Source organism: Lupinus angustifolius, chromosome LG05 (assembly GCF_001865875.1).
Source record: "Lupinus angustifolius cultivar Tanjil chromosome LG05, LupAngTanjil_v1.0, whole genome shotgun sequence".
Lineage (NCBI taxonomy): Eukaryota > Viridiplantae > Streptophyta > Magnoliopsida > Fabales > Fabaceae > Lupinus > Lupinus angustifolius.
Window position 1 is genome coordinate 24,578,162 of NC_032013.1, and position 15,922 is coordinate 24,594,083.

Sequence of the window (15,922 nt, forward strand, 5' to 3'; positions counted from 1 at the left end):
TGATGGTATAAAAAACTTTACACTGTCAACTCATATTGAAATGATGAGTTTTCTATATGTCATTGTATCGATTCACATTTCTTCCAAAAAATAATATTATATTTATATTGATAATACATAGATATCACAATTGAATTTAAAATATGAATTTTATACTTTGCAGAATAATAATAAGAGTGAGATCCACTTACTCCATATTTTGACCATCGATTCTATTTCTATCAAAATCTATTAATTAAGATCTACTCATTAATTCAAACTATTAAGTTTTTCTCGAATTAATAACTAGAATGTGGAATGGGTAGATCCCCTCCCTAATAATGAGTGAGAATCCTATCTAAGTACACCTAAAATAAAAGGAAAAATTAATATAATTTCACATTTTTATTCATAGGATAGAATAACATTACACTTGTATGAATGTGACTAAACCGATTTTGACCGGTTTTGTACTGTATCGGTTAGGGTTCTAGTTCGTCGGTTTTTCGGTCGGCGTGGTATGGTTTTTACGTGATTGCATAATAGTAATACTAAATGAACTGTGAGCTCATCATTTGTCACTGTGTCACGCTTCTCTCGCCTCATTGAACTCAACACAATGGATCTGTTCTCACTTTTCATTACTCTTTAAACCGAAATAAATTCAACACTCTCTTCTTCTTCTGAATCTCAATCTTTTTGAATTAGAGAACGATGGTTTACGCCATTTCTGGTATTCGATTCCCCGTTGTTCCTTCTTCGCTTCATAAACCGTCGCAATCGAGCTTCCATGGAGATCGAAGCACAACTTCATCTCTCTCATTCTTCCTCAACAGGAACTACTCCTTCTCTCGTAATACACTTTACTTGTTTTTTTATCTTTTACTATTCCATTCTTATCTCACTAGTAGTCATTGTTGCTATTTTTGAACTTGCTTCGTTACTTAATGCTTTTTTTCAATTGTTCAACTGTTCAATCACTTGTTGAGCTGATTTTGAATTTTCGATTCCGTTTTAGTGGAATATGGTGACGTTGTGAAACATGAGATTCGGATGATAGTGTGTTAGGACTTAAGTCCTAACATAGTGTTCAATGTTCATTTTCGTATATATGATTTTTTTTAGCGTTTAATTGTGGACTATTTTTTTTTCGTATCTGTTTTGTGCCGTTAGATACTTATGTTATGAATTGCGATAGTAGATTATTATTATTTTTGAATTAGGATCGCACTTTTATGTTTGTGTGGCTTTGATTAGATGGAATGAATGTAAGGTTTATTATGATATTTTGTGCTGATCTAACTAATCATATTGAGCTAGAATGAAGGATGTAATGTTGCGTTTTGACCTATCAATTAGAGCCATTATTTGCACAATGTGTGAGTGTGTGACGTCCTGAGAAATTTCAACCAAAATCATGAAGCTATTGTAGGTGAACGCTGCTGGTAAGTTGAATATTTGGAATGCAGCAGTTCATGACAAAGAGAAATGGAGTACGCAATGTAGTTATTGTAAGAGCATCATTCTTTTAGATTAACTATAGAGGCAATCTGTTTCTTTGAGTTGTAGTTGCAATGCAATGGAAAGAAAGTCAACTTTCATGTATGTTTCTTATGTAACACATGTAGTTTTCTGCTTGGAAAGTGGAAACTTGTGTTAGCAATAATTGAGTTTCCATACCCTTTTTTTGGAATAAAAATCACTTGATTCTTGTAAAATTTGTAATTGAGTTCTTACCACTTTTTTGTTTGTTGAGAATATGAAAATGAATTCTAACCACATACAGTTTGGCAGTTAAAGGGACAGTCCGTAATCAGAATGACAATGATTGAACAAATGAAATGTTAAATTGGCATCAGTTGACTTGTGAAACTGGCTATCAATGTATAAGGATTTATTAGTTTGAATTACTAATGCATCAACAATGTAACATTGGGGGGGGGGGTATATTTATGTCTTTTTAGGATGTACATAAAGTTCAATCTAGTTTGTATGTGAAACATGATATAATTAAAAGCACCTTACTGGTATATTTATGTCTTGTCTTCTTTCAGTGAAAACCCTTTCTGTAAAAGTTTCCGGTGATTCTGACTCCACATCTTCCACAATTGCTGAATATGATAAAGTACTTATTCCTGAAGACCAAGAGAACTCTTCGTCCTCGACAGATCAACTTGAAACTCCTGACATAACATCAGAGGATCCAGAGGTACTTTTATCCTTCTCTATGTGGAAAATATTTTCATAATTAAATTTGCATGCTTGTTGTCACTTGCCTTTCTTTGTTCAGGGTTTGTAGTTTTTATGTCATATTCATATGGAGAATTTATGGAACTCTCGTGACATTTTTTTAATGTGGTGCATTCAAGTTTAGTTCAGCCTAGTGTTTCATTAGTTGATTTAAGGATACGAGCAAGAATGAATCTAGGGGTGGAGGGAAAAACAGATATAGAGAAACATAAGTGCTATATAAAAAATATTCGGAAAATAGTTTTTTTATTAATAAAAGATCAAATTTTTTAAGATGAAGAGAAAGAATTACAAAGATGAGGAGGAGAAAGGAACCATCCTAGACGAAAGAGTAAGGCAAGAGTCAAGCATGTTAACAGAGACAATCAGTATAACAAAGCTTCCCAGTCCCACAACATATCTGTTAGTGAAACTCCATAAAGAAAGGCTGCGAGCTTTTCATCACGTAGACACCAACCGACTAATCTTATCCCAAATCAAGTGCTCTTTGGACCTAGCTATTACTGATTTTCTGGCAGTCATACCTAGTTTTCTTAGCCAACGGGTGTAGGCACTGCAGGTTTTCTTTATTTTATTTATTGTATTTTTAAATAGGTAGCCTGCCCAGAAATGCATTTGGTTCATTATTTTGTTCTCGATTTATTTTTGTTCTTTATTAATAATCTCAGAATTGCCTTTTTTGCAAATTTTAAATTTCTCTTATTGCTCTTTCATCTTTGCTGAATTCATAATTTAGTCTGTTCAGAATTTAGATGATTTAATCTTGGAAGATGAGAACAAGTACAATGACGATGAAGCGGCTAGCAGTTACGTAGAGGATGAGGATGTGCAAGGTTCTATTGTGTCATCACTTGTAGAGGTTGACACACATACCCAAGCTGAGACGACATCAGTATCAGTAGACAGAAAATTAAAAATAGAAAGTGATGAAGTGAAACCAAACATCATTCCCCCACCTGGCACTGGGAAGAAAATATACGAGATTGATCCATTTTTGCAACCTCACCGTGAACATCTTGATTTCCGGTAAGCTGATTTCTTAATTTCAGCTTCTTAAGGTAAAACAAGTACCTGCATTTACAAATGTATTTGGGATTCTAAAGTTAGTGAAGTAATATATGCTCATCTATCTGTGGGGATTCTTTATAACGGGGTTATAATTACAATTTTATTGATAATTTCATATTTCATGTTTTTATATGGGGGAAAGAAATTTGACCATTAGCTGCTCGAATGTGTTGCTGATGGCTAGCTAGGTCGTGGGACGGTGGGAGTGGGAAATGCTATCAATTAAGTTCCCCACTCTTTTAGAATTTTTTGATGAGATCTCTTTTATTTACATTCAATTTAAGAGTGTGTGATGTTTAATGAGATTCTTTCAATTAATTACATCTTGCTCATAGATTCATTCATATTTGAAAGTGATTTCACACCATAATGCAACATACCGCTTTCTACAATATAGGTTTGCTTATTGTTTCCTTTGTCTTGTGTAGTAGTTCTACACTACAGCAACATGATGGTGACATTCCATTTAATGAGCTATGTAATAGGATAGAGCCCGATGACAGTATTAATCCATTGTGGGGTAATTGATAAGGCTTGATTGTTATCGTTGTTGTTGTAGAGCTGTTAAATTGGCACCAACTATGACATGGCGACTCATTCTTTTGGAAATGATAAACTTTCATAAAATAGTTTGCAGCTGAAATATAGATAAAAACCGGAAGTACAATTTTCCTTTTTATTAGAATTTGAGTCGGGGTGTTACACCAACCAGAATAACAATAGAAATGGTTTAAAGTAATTAATTGGCCATGGAAACCTGAAACCTGTAATAATATGAATAAAAAGGCAACATTTCTTGGGCTTTGGCTCCGTTTGTTCCACAAAAGGGCAACATTTCCTGCTATTGGAATTCCTTTCCATGTCAGTGGTAAAAATATTTTAATGACTGTCATACTCATTATTTGTTAAATAGTATTAACATGATGTATACATCACTAATCTTGCATCCCAAAGCAAATTACTAATTCATTTTTCTGCTTGTATATGTAGTTGATTGCCGTAGTGTTCAGTACTTATTGTTGTGTTTCCCGAACTTTACTTGCTTTTTGCACTTGTGGTACTTCACAAACTGTTTCTGTGACTGGAATGAAAACCTGATTTTCATTCAATGCATATTTCTCATGTTACAGTTATGCACAGTACAAAAGAGTGCGTGCGGAAATTGACAAGTATGAAGGTGGTCTGGATGCATTTTCTCGTGGTTATGAAAAATTTGGTTTCACGCGCAGGTATTTTACACTAATTTTAAGATCATATGCCCTAATTTCCAGCTGATTGATTTGGTCTTTACTCTTTAATCATGTTAGTTATCATGCTTCTTAATTCTCGTACAATGTTCTACATTCATGTGTATATATCAGAACCTGATTTGGTTCCATTTAGTTGATGACAGTTACCATTTTCAGATCTGGTTTCTTTTTCTCCTAGTCTTCATTTCTCTTTTCTCCCATTTCCATTCACTTTCTTACATTTTCTCGGTTGTCATGGATTTTAATACAACTCCCCCTCCCCCCATAAAATATAATAAGGATGGCCTAGTGCACAAAGTCCTACCTAGCGGTATCTAAGAGTTGATGTTTCCAGGATTTGAACCCTAACAACCTTAAAATTGCACTAAAACTCACCCTCTCCTAAAAAAAAAAACCTTTCGGTCCTGGATATTTATTAACTACAAACTTTTGTTTGCAGTGCTACAGGCATTACTTATAGAGAGTGGGCACCAGGAGCTAAGGTATATTTAATCTTAACTATCGGTACTAAATTGATTTAGTTTTTGTTCTACTTCAATCCTTACTTATAAAAACAAGGGATACATTTAAACTGTCCGAAATATTAAGGAATAAAGCTCATGAGCCACACTATGAAGCTATGGAGATGATAATTGATTAGATATTAAGAAAAAAGAGTCACATTACAGAGAATCAATTTGGTTTTGTGTAGAATATGTTGGCTATGGAAGCAATATACTTGCTATGATGATTGATAGAAGGATATTGGAGGAATAAAAAAGACTTACATAGGCATGGTTTCTATCAATTTGGAAAAGGAGTAGGATTCGATGCCTGGAGAGGCGTTGCAAAAGGCTTTGGAGAAGGAGTTTTTATTGAGCAATCAAAGATATGTATGATGGGGTTACAACTAATATGAGAACACAAGGTGAAACTATGGAAGATTTTCCCATCACTATAGAACTGCAACAAGATCAACTTTGAGCCCTAATCATTATACTTTGGTATTAGATAGGCTTACTGAGAATATCCAGAAAAGAAGTGGGAAGTTAGAGATGTGAAGACAAATTTTAGAAGCACATGACTTTTGTTTAAGTAGTATTTTTAATATGAAGCTTATGGTAGTATTTTTAATTTTAGCCAGAGGTCTACTAATGCTAGCTTAGAGGTGAGAATTGGAGACCATGATATACGACAAGCCACATGCCTTAAATGTCTTGGATCCATCATTCAGGGAAATAAAGGGAGATTAGAACTATATGATTCTAGTGGGATAGATGAAGTGGAGTAGGTCATCAGATGTTATTTCTTATTTCTGATAGCAAAGTTCTACTCAAGTTAATGGAAATTTTTTACCCCACAACTATAACATCTGATGTTGTATGAAACTGAATGTTGGTTAGTAAAAAGCCAATATATGAATAGACAAGATAGAATAGTAATTACATTAGTGATTAGTATAATTTGTTTAGCAATAGTGTTTGTCCCCTTTTCACTCTGCTTCCCCTTTCCCACTCTATCATCCTATATTTTCAAATAAAGTTTGGAGAATTTGTAGTTTTGGATGTTTATGTCTTTAAATTTCAAGACTATTACCTGATCAATCTTTGTATGGCTGATTTTTACTTCCTTTGCAATTATGGATATTATTGGTTTCTATTTCAGACAGCAGCATTAATCGGAGATTTCAACGGTTGGAATCCAAATGTAGATGAAATGGTTCAGGTATGTCATCTGTAATTGGTCTTTAAATTTTATACACATGAAATTTAGGATGCTTCTTTGATTTAAAAAGTAATATTGGAATGAGTGAGCTAGTTGTAGCCAGTGGCGGAGACAGGGGTGGTCACCCCCAACAACTTTTTTCACAACTTTAATATATATTTTTATGGCACCTCGGATTTTAAATTTTTAGGTAGTAATAGTGTATTTCTTTTGATTCTTGTAACTGACCCCCACCTAATGGGGACTGAGGCTTGGTTGTTGTAGTAATAGTGTATTTATTGAAAGTTAAAAGAGTCTTAGTAATATTTATTTCTCTCATGTCTATCTTCATGTTTACATCTATATGTTTAAAGTAGTTTATAGTATTGTATAATGATTATTACCAAGTGTGTTTCATATAATATGTATGTGTTACTGAAAAAAAAATCTTTACTTATAAGTCGTATGGTCTTTACTCTTGGCACCCCTTAGGATAAAATCCTGGTCCCGTCCCTGGTTGTAGCATGGATACTTTGTAGTGTTATCTTCCTAATTTTTCCTCTATGTTTGACCTAGAATGTAGCTTATATGCCTCCCCTCTCTCCCTTGTTCTATTCCTACAATCCTACCCATTCTTTGTGTCAACAAAGTTGATCTATATGTTCCAAAGAACAAAAGGGATCTGTGTTTTTTCCAATTCTATGGAGAACCTTAGTCAGGATTATATGGATCTAGTCAAGATAAATGGTTGGAAGTGATAATGAAATTTGACTGGCTAGATTTGGAATTTTTTTCCAAACTTAGTGATATCTTAGAAGTTAGTATGCCACTTGAAAATACTTTCTCCCAAAAATGATAATGCCATATGGATTGAATCTTCTGTTTTAAATGGAAATTGTACCCTGTACTTTTCGACGTGATTGTGACATATATCTTACAGACTCCTGGTCCTGGATATTGTATATCCTTATTTGAATTTAAATACCACTAGTAATGCTACGGGCTGTCCTTAGATGTTCTAGTTTTGTCTTACCAGAATGAGTTTGGTGTATGGGAGATCTTCCTGCCAAACAATGTGGATGGTTCACCAGCAATTCCTCATGGTTCTCGAGTCAAGGTAATGTTTTCTCTGGGCAGAGTATTGTCTTCCTTTGAGTATTTGTATAACATAAAAAGTAAGAAAAGGTATATGGAAAATTGTCCCCTATTATTGCCAAGCCTACATATATATATATATATATTTGCAGATTCGTATGACTACTCCCTCTGGAATCAAGGACTCAATTCCTGCTTGGATCAAGTTCTCTGTACAGGCTCCTGGTGAAATTCCATATAACGGAATATACTATGATCCACCAGAAGAGGTATGATTTTTCATTTTTTTCCATCCAGGTTGCACTCATAAAAAGAGCACAGGACAAACCCAAATAGATGTTTCCTCTTACCTTTGTATAGAGTTGTATTTATGGCCTCCATTTGGAGATTCACTCATGGTGATTTCAAGGGAATATATATTGCTGATATGAAAAGAGATTAACAGCTTTTTAGTTATTATTATTTCAAATGAAAATAGTCATTTGTTGATAAGAGTAATTTCCGACTATCTGGACAGTTCTTAGATACAAATAACATGTGATAGTTACTCAATCATTGACTTTGACATACTGTGTTTGATTTTTCTGTCATGCCCTGCTGTGGTATATGGTTTTCTTTTTCTATTATTACAGGAACAACATGTCTTCAAATATTCGCAGCCAAAGAGACCAAAGTCACTTAGAATATATGAGTCACATGTTGGAATGAGTAGTCCTGTAAGCACTTTTCACTTTCTCTATTGTGATATCAATATGTGATTTTCAATAGTTCCTTCCCCTTCCTTGTTTCTTTATCATTAATGGTTATTATTTATCATTAATGTGATCTTCACATATTGGTTATTATTTACCATTAATGGCAAAATGGCATGGACTAAACGTTTTGCTGTGTTTTTTTTGTTGTGAAATACGCATTATTTGATTACTTTCTTGAGAACCACTGAAGCAAACTTCTAAAAAAAGCAAGATAATTGTTATCCTTGATGGGGTTGCTTTAGAGGAAGTTTCATTTGTGATTACTCACAAATGAAATACAACTGACTTGCATTTCTAAGCTGGCACCACCCATTACCAAGTTTGATAGCCTTGTGTAAGTACTGACCTAATGACACCCAGAGAATCCATGTTCTAATTTGATTACTCAAATCTTAGAATTTAGCTAGAAAATGTCAAACTGCAAATGGATACTTGTTCTAAAACTCTTTCTTTACTCTTTGCCATAAAGTGAAATTATTTTTCTGTTCACAAATGTAAATCTAGTAAAGCTGATCCCTTGTCCAATAAATGCTAAGCGAATGGCATTAGCTACAATGAGCAACGAGGCTCTAGATTCTTTAAAAGAAAAATTAATTCTCTACTTGTGGGATAAGGTTACATGCATCTACCCTCTCAGACTCCCTGTGTGGAAGCCTCGTGCATTAGGCTGCCATTTTTTATTAATTTATTTTCAGTGCGGACATTGATCTCCTTTCATTTGATCAGTGTGAATCTTATTTTAGTAATAGAATAATTTGCATGATAGTAGAGAATAAGTCTACTGAGTTCAAGAAAGTGCACATTTAAAGTGTTGTTTCTTTTTATATTATTGACCATGTTGTTTTCAACCTTGTTTAGGAGCCAAAAATCAACACATATGCCAATTTTAGAGATGATGTACTACCTCGTATTAAAAGGCTTGGCTATAATGCTGTCCAGATTATGGCCATCCAAGAACATTCATATTATGCTAGCTTTGGGTAAACTCTTCTTGAAGCTATCCAATGTTGTCATTTTTTCCTCCCAAACTTTGCTAATAGTTCCAATGTGATTCAAACAATAAAGGCAGTTTTGTGCTATATTTCTTCTCTCTTGGTGCATTAGTACTTTTCTCCAAAATTGATGGGATAATTATGTAAAATATTATTCTTCATGTTCCAGGTACCATGTTACAAATTTCTTTGCTCCCAGCAGCCGATTTGGAACTCCAGACGAACTTAAGTCTCTAATTGACAGAGCTCATGAACTAGGTCTGCTTGTTCTGATGGATATTGTACATAGGTGATTATTGTACTTCATACTTTATTATTCTCTTTTCTTGGCTCTATGCACATATATATGTTACATGAACGATATTACATGCAAGTTTTTAACAATGGTATTTTGGTCTGCTGCTTAGTCCTGACTACTGATTACCAATGTATCATGAATGTAGCCATGCATCAAGTAATACATTGGATGGGCTGAATTTGTTTGATGGAACTGATGGTCATTACTTCCATCCTGGGTCACGTGGTTATCACTGGATGTGGGATTCTCGCCTTTTTAACTATGGAAGCTGGGAAGTAAGTGGTGTCTTCGTAGGATTAATTGACATAGTTCTGACAATATTTTCCGTCGTGATTCTTCTGTACCATCTGGTTGGTAGTGAGTGACTTATTTTAATTCTTGATGTAGGTACTAAGGTATTTACTTTCAAATGCAAGATGGTGGCTGGATGAATACAAGTTTGATGGGTTTAGATTTGATGGTGTCACATCAATGATGTACACTCATCATGGATTGGAGGTACATTATGATTGTTTTTTGTGATTTCTTTAACTTTCTTGGTATTTTAAGATAACTTGGCTTCATTTTTACTTGGTCATTGAGAATTATTGGATTTCCAAGTGAAGAAAAAAATTGTGAAATTTCAAGTGCTGTTATGTATTTTCTCAGAACAATGCAGAGAATTGGGCAGCTTTATTATTTTGATGAGCCTATTTCTTTTCTTATGCTGCCTGTATTGTAGAGGATATCTTATTCCTTCTTTTTTTCTTGGTTCCTCTCTATAAAATATATCCCCATTGACCCAAGGGTGGGGATCCACTTACTCTAAGAGTAAGTTTTTTAAACTTACTCCTCATCCTAGCCATCAATTTTATGGACATCTAATGGTTTAGATCTACTCACTAATTCAAATCCTTAGATGTCCATAAAATTGATAGCTAGATGGGGAGTAAGTTTAAAAAACTTACTCTTGGAGTAAGTGGATCCCTTTATGAACAAAAACAGTTTTACATGACTCCTGAAATTATATTTTACTCTTGGTAGAGCATTTCGGTCCTTTTTGGTGAATTCAGTAATGAGTGTATATCTTTCTAGATCATGGTAACTTACCCACTGTGAAGTATGTTGACAGTTTGATTAGGAGGTTCTACACTAAGTTAGGCTAATTAATTATTACTTTGTCAAATTTCTCTTGGGTAGTTCTTTTCTTCCTTGGTCGGCAGTGAAACCTATGGTATTCTGTAGAATAACTGGTCTCCAGGAATACCTTTTCTCTAGTTCTTGTTGGTTATCAAATTTTTTTAAAGAACCCTTATTTGATGGATTGTTGTTCACTTGATTAGAGTGTAATGCTAAAGCTTTTGATCAACATGTCATTACCTAGTTAGTACTATACCTTTTATCATGTAGGTTGGTTTTCTGAGGTAGTATTCATGAGTGCATATGCACAAGGATTATCAAACTATTTTGTGCTTGTGTTCCAAATTTGTGTCATTTGTTTTTTGGTTGTATTCTGTGTCTTAATTTTTTACTTTTCAATTAAAACTGATTTTAAAGTAAATGAAAAGAAATCCTTAGAACGGAAATCTTTTCATTTACAGATGCTTCAAACTAGAGCTGAATTTTCTTGTTACTTGTTATGCGGGTAAAGATATTAAGGTCCGTCTGAAAATTTACCTCATTATGGGTCCACATGAACCAATGCATCTGAAAATTTACCTCATTATAGTTCTAGCATACATAGGCTCCTTTATTATTCTCACACTTCTTTTTTATTTAGATTGTAAACATTTTTGTTTCCTGCTGCAGGTAACTTTTACAGGAAATTACAACGAGTATTTTGGTTTTGCAACTGATGTTGATGCTGTGGTTTACCTGATGCTGGTTAATGATCTCATTCATGGGCTCTTCCCTGAGGCTGTTACAATTGGTGAAGATGTATGTTGTTCTCTCAAAAGTTTGAAATTGTTACTTTGGTTACACCTAATCAAGCTGTGATAGAAGTTGAACAATTGTCATCTTTCAAACTTCAAGATTTCTACATTGTCAATTATGTAGATAGCTGAATAACTATTTTAAGGAACTAAAAGACAAATAGTTTTGAACCCTTTACTTGACCCGATTAAAGCTTACAGTTAACATTACAACTTCCTTTCCATTTACAGGTCAGTGGAATGCCGGCATTCTGCATTCCTACACAAGATGGTGGAATTGGCTTTGATTATCGCCTGCACATGGCCATTGCCGACAAGTGGATTGAGCTCCTCAAGTAATCTTTTGTTTTATTTCTAGAGCTCAAACTCATTATTTATTATGTTTCCTTTTAAATAGATCTGGTTGTGGTTATACTTGCATAGAGGAGACTTTCTTGTTATGCAATTTTGCCCCCCACGGGCCTATATATCAAACACTAAAAGAGCAATGACATGGTGCTGCAAAATGATAAAAATAATAAAAGAATGACCTGAAAAAAAGACTATAAATGAGTTCGTACTTCGTAGTATCCCTTGTATAGTGTTTGAGTACCTGACAAGAATTCAGGCTAAACCCTGTGAGAATGGGCTCAAAGAATATAATATCAATCTAGTGTTCAACAGTATCAGAAAATCAACTATGATAAGAATGAGTTTTCTTCTCATCAATTATTAGCATGCATATAGAATATGTTAGCGCTTAGAATGCCTGAGTTCTTGCTGGAGCTTCAAGGGATGCTAAATTTGCAGTATTCTTTTTAACTCGCATAATAATTGCTAAGACCTCCAAAATGTAAGAGGAAGTCTAATTGTAAATAAAGAACAATTCCTTGTTTAATTTACCACATTAAGTTAGTCATTCACTTTTTCTGTGCTTTTTAGAATGTTATCTAATTCTTTGCATCGAGAAAGATTGAACATTTTCTGTGTCTTAAGATTATATTTGTCAATCGAAGCCAACATCAAACTGTGTTTCCATTTGGTTGCAATTACCTTCCTCTCTTTTCACCTCCATAGGCTGTTGTCATTCATTCTTACTGTTTGTTATTAGTGTGTAAAGAAAGCCATTGTGGTTTCAGCCAAGTCCTTTTTTGTAGGAAGCAAGATGAAGACTGGAGAATGGGTGATATAATCCACACACTCACCAACAGAAGGTGGCAGGAAAAATGTGTAGCTTATGCTGAAAGTCATGATCAAGCATTAGTTGGCGACAAGACAATTGCATTTTGGTTGATGGACAAAGTGTGTAGCTCTTCCATACAACGTGTTTCTCAATTATGCTAAAAGATCCTATTCTGGAATATAGATAAGCAGTTTTATTTCCTCTGAAGAAACTGGGAGTTGAGTTTCATCCATTTGAAACTCCTGCTTCAGTGAAGTTCTTTTTAGTTGCAGCAAATACATTAAAAAAATGGTCGACTGTTATAGATCTTGTGAAAACTTCTCATATGCATTTGCAATCAGCTCTTGTGATTATGAAGATTAGTGCGGTCGCTTAGAAGAACTTAACATTGATATCCTCAATTCTCTGGCTGTTTCTTTAATCCTTTTGGTTCTTTCTTACTTTGCATCTGTCATATGATTAAGGATGCGTATTTTATTTGTAAGTTTTGCAGTTTTATGCCATTGGACATTTGACCTTACATTATTTTGGTTTCTTCAGGATATGTATGAGTTCATGGCTTTAGACAGACCATCTACTCCTCTTATAGATCGTGGTATAGCATTACACAAAATGATTAGGCTTATCACCATGGGACTCGGTGGTGAAGGGTATTTGAATTTTATGGGAAATGAATTCGGCCATCCTGGTTAGTTTATGTTGCTTGCTTGTCATTATTTAAGTAGAGACTTGATGTTGATTGGGTGTTAAGAAAATGTTAAGGTTGCTCATATATTGTCCTGTTCAGAGTGGATTGACTTTCCAAGAGGTGATCAACATCTTCCTAATGGCTCAGTAATTCCTGGGAATAATAACAGTTATGATAAATGCAGGCGTAGATTTGACTTGGTAGGTTCCTTGTTATTAACTTGTGAAATTACTAGTTTATATTCCCACTGTGTTTTGGGGTTTCAGTTAGTTGAGCACTACTTTGTTGTGAAATGTATTTATCTTTTTATTGATGAATTATAAAACTTATTGAAGATATCATTTGCATATAGTTTGAAAACTACAAAAATTACTTCAAAAGCTATAGAAATTATCTTCTACCTTGTTTAATCAGGGGGATGCAAAATATCTAAGATATCGGGGGATGCAGGAATTTGATCAAGCCATGCAGCACCTAGAAGAAAGCGTTAATGTAAGCCTTCTTTTTTGCATGACTCCACTGCTATTTGTGTCAAAGAATTTCCCTAATCAAATCCCTTAGGTTATTATACTGTGATTGATGTTTATTGCTTCATCATTGAAGATAACTTCTTGGAAGTTGGTTTTAAATTTCCATTATCATACAAAATAATTGTTGGTAATTCTTAGATGGAGTACTGATAGTATTACATTAGTTGACACTGGGGGGTTGCAGTTAAAAAAAAATGTCCTTACCTGTGATGCAGTTCATGACTTCTGAGCAGCAATATATTTCACGGAAAGATGAAGGTGACAGAGTTATAGTCTTTGAAAGAGGCAACCTTGTATTTGTCTTCAACTTTCATTGGACCAACAGCTATTCAGATTACAGAATTGGCTGCTTATACCCAGGGAAATATAAGGTATGATCTGTGTATTATTACTCTGGTAAGACCAATAAAATTAGAAGTCTTTTATAACAATACGATGTTAGCATCTGACATTTCATCCTAAGGAACATTATTTTCATCATTTGTCTTGTTATTCTCGAAACTCATCCCATTTCATGTAAGGATGACATGATGATTAAGTAATTCCAATCCTAAAACCCTTTAGTTGGCTGAGTTTGAATCTTCTTTGTTAGTGTGAAGGTGAAATGCACATTATTATTGAAATCATTTGGTCTAAATCAAATTCATTTCGATAACTAAGAGACTTGTGATACTACAAAGGTGACGCCATTCAACCCTATAATTGTAGGTAACTCATCCATTTAACCAGCCAACCATGAGTAGAAAATTTCCAAAAATAAAAGTAATCCACTCCTCTGCTATTTTTCTCCATTTTCATCTGCATGTTCTCAGGTGCCATCATATGTATCCACCTGTTAATCAACTGAAAGGACGATGTACTTATCCACCATAAGACTTAAGAGCGCATATTTTTATACAAATCATTGTTGAAAGTCGTTGCTAATGTTTGAAACAATCTTACCATTGACCAACACTAATATTTTTTCCTTTCTCTTTTCCAATGTTTGATAGTATGTTTAATTTTGTATGATGGATATGCTTTTCCTTTTTCCAGATCGTCTTGGATTCCGATGATGCCAAGTTTGGTGGTTTCAATAGGCTCGACCACACTGCTGAGTACTTCACCTCTGTATGCGACTTCTCTAAACTAGTGTGTGTGGGGGCATGTGTACTGACACAAACATGCCACAGTGACTTGTTTGTGTTTTTACATTCTTGTGGACATTTCAGTGTATAGGCTCTCCCAAATGACTAATCAACTCTTTGAATTCTCATGGATGATATTGCAGGATGGATGGTATGATGACCGACCACGATCCTTTCTCGTGTATGCACCTTGTAGAACAGCAGTGGTGTACGCTCTTGCGGATAAAGTTGAACCAGTTCCAGCCAAACCCTGATGGCAGTTTGTGGGATGAATGTGACTGCACAATGGCATAGATGCAGCAAGTCCCTAGCCAACAAACATATCTGGTAGTTCAACCAACACAAAAACAGCTAAGCAAAATTATAGCGCCATGTCAGTCTTATGTGGAGTGCTGGTTAATTTTAGTGAGGCACCATAATAACGTAGAATTATTGTACATGCGTCTTGCTAGGTAAGTTATGTATAGTATTTGAATCGGATTTTACCTTGTAGGGTTAAGTTTAAGTTTGACCTGTGCAAGTTGCATCCCATTTGAGGAATTTGAAACAACAAAACTATGGTCCACAAACCTCAGACTAGCTGTACAAATGTGCGTATCAGTCTTCATAAGAAGTGCATGAATGTAACAAAATTTAGCAGCTTCTGAAGGCTATACCCTTGGAAATTTTGTGGGAGGCTTTTATAGATTTCTCCTTTTAGATTTTAAAGTTCAGTTTTTACACGTTCCAAAACAATGCTTAGGCTTTGCCTCCTCTACTATCGCACCCTTCTGTAAATGTTCGTTTTCTATTTTGGGTGGCAAAAATGATTTTTCTCAAAGCATGTGATTAACATTGGGGAGCATTAGAGAAAACTAAGGTATCATCGTCTCATATGATTCTGTGCCAAAGTTTACCAAATGTCAATCCAGCATTTCGAAACATTTGTGAAATTGGGAAAACAAAGCAATTTAACTAAATATATAATAATAATAATAATATCAAGAAAACGAAATCTGAATGAACAACATATTATCTTTTAATCACATGGAATATTGGCTCTTACCAAACTAATGCAACCATATCCCTCTCATCACCAAGTCAGAACCCATAAAACCAGACCATACAATTGGTACAATCATACAAGCATATC

At 34.5% G+C, this 15,922-nt stretch overlaps 1 protein-coding gene across 3 annotated transcripts; it reads left to right on the forward strand.

Moving 5' to 3' along the window:
• Nucleotides 529-15,498, forward strand: LOC109348334 (1,4-alpha-glucan-branching enzyme 1, chloroplastic/amyloplastic). Of its 3 annotated transcripts, none has more exons than XM_019588722.1 (22): nucleotides 529-832; nucleotides 2,034-2,188; nucleotides 2,966-3,255; nucleotides 4,428-4,526; nucleotides 4,987-5,029; nucleotides 6,192-6,251; nucleotides 7,267-7,347; nucleotides 7,478-7,594; nucleotides 7,958-8,041; nucleotides 8,939-9,060; nucleotides 9,242-9,361; nucleotides 9,516-9,645; nucleotides 9,758-9,868; nucleotides 11,159-11,287; nucleotides 11,515-11,618; nucleotides 12,420-12,564; nucleotides 12,986-13,133; nucleotides 13,233-13,333; nucleotides 13,548-13,625; nucleotides 13,879-14,034; nucleotides 14,699-14,773; nucleotides 14,934-15,498. In XM_019588722.1, the coding sequence occupies exons 1-22, from the start codon at nucleotides 694-696 to the stop codon at nucleotides 15,042-15,044; spliced, it is 2,598 nt and encodes an 865-aa protein (XP_019444267.1). In that variant the 5' UTR covers nucleotides 529-693; the 3' UTR covers nucleotides 15,045-15,498. The 3 variants fall into 3 exon arrangements, with proteins under 3 accessions (XP_019444267.1, XP_019444269.1, XP_019444268.1); XM_019588724.1 differs by having other exon boundaries at nucleotides 3,113-3,255; XM_019588723.1 differs by having other exon boundaries at nucleotides 694-832; nucleotides 2,975-3,255.